This window comes from Mercurialis annua, linkage group LG6 (genome assembly GCF_937616625.2).
Source record: "Mercurialis annua linkage group LG6, ddMerAnnu1.2, whole genome shotgun sequence".
NCBI classification, from domain to species: Eukaryota; Viridiplantae; Streptophyta; class Magnoliopsida; order Malpighiales; family Euphorbiaceae; genus Mercurialis; species Mercurialis annua.
In genome coordinates, this window is record NC_065575.1 from 7,461,871 (window position 1) to 7,462,768 (window position 898).

Genomic DNA, 898 nt, shown 5'->3' on the forward strand with positions numbered 1-898 from the left:
TCCTTCAAGATTTTAAGATTCAAAGGCAGTAATTGATACCCAATTTACAGATTATAAAAACATCAAAAGAAACAGAAAGCAAACAAATAAATATATATATAAGAACATTTCTATGTTCCTAGCAACCTCTAACACAAGAAAACATTCTTTGACTTCCAAATCTAACAATCTTCTTCGTCGGAGGAGAATCACCGCTAGTTCCGCTACGATAATCCTTCGAAAACTCTACAGAACTGTATGATCTCCGATGAACTTTCCTATCCATATTATTCGAAGATGAGTTTGTCAAGTAAATATCTTCATGATCATTGATATAAAGGTCTGAAAGAGCTACACCGGACGAAAGACACTCGTAGTTCCGTCGAGTTTTGTTCTTCTTTATCGCTTTATACACGAGAGGTAGGAGACCCTCCATTGATGAACCTTCTTTGGAATTCTTGAATGCTTTGAGTTTGATATTTTTGGATAGAGAGGCTGAGAAGAGAAATGAGAGGAAGTTGAATATTTGAACAAGTTTTAGGTGTAGGGTTTGGTGTGGTGTTTGATAGTGATATATATTGGCCACTAACTTAATTTCGTGCCTTTTGGGTAGCAAAAGTCATACACGTCAAATTTGATTTTTTCTTGACTTGTTTATGGAAATTAGAAAGAATGATCAATTAATCCATCAAATTCCATATTTATCATAATTCATAAGTAAAAACGTTCAATGCAGTTTATACTAATAAGCTATCGCTCAAATGATTTAAATGTTGAACATCAAACTATTAAATTGTACGTTCAATTTTTCCGATAAGTACAATTTCACCCCTCTTCAAATATTTTTAAAAATGCAGTATATAAAAACCAGACTAGTAATTGGACTGGTATGGTCATCGATTCATAATTCAACTGGTTT

At 33.0% G+C, this 898-nt stretch overlaps 1 protein-coding gene across 1 annotated transcript; it reads right to left on the reverse strand.

The window, feature by feature from the left end:
• On the reverse strand, positions 1-530 carry LOC126688023 (uncharacterized). The gene has a single exon (XM_050382585.1). The coding sequence runs from the start codon at positions 413-415 to the stop codon at positions 119-121; it is 297 nt and encodes a 98-aa protein (XP_050238542.1). The 5' UTR covers positions 416-530; the 3' UTR covers positions 1-118.
• Between the last annotated feature and the right edge of the window lie 368 nt (positions 531-898).

What these genes read in the sequence shown, in the direction of transcription:
- LOC126688023 (XM_050382585.1), bottom strand. Translation starts at nt 415, where the DNA reads ATGGAGGGTCTCCTACCTCTCGTGTATAAAGCGATAAAGAAGAACAAA.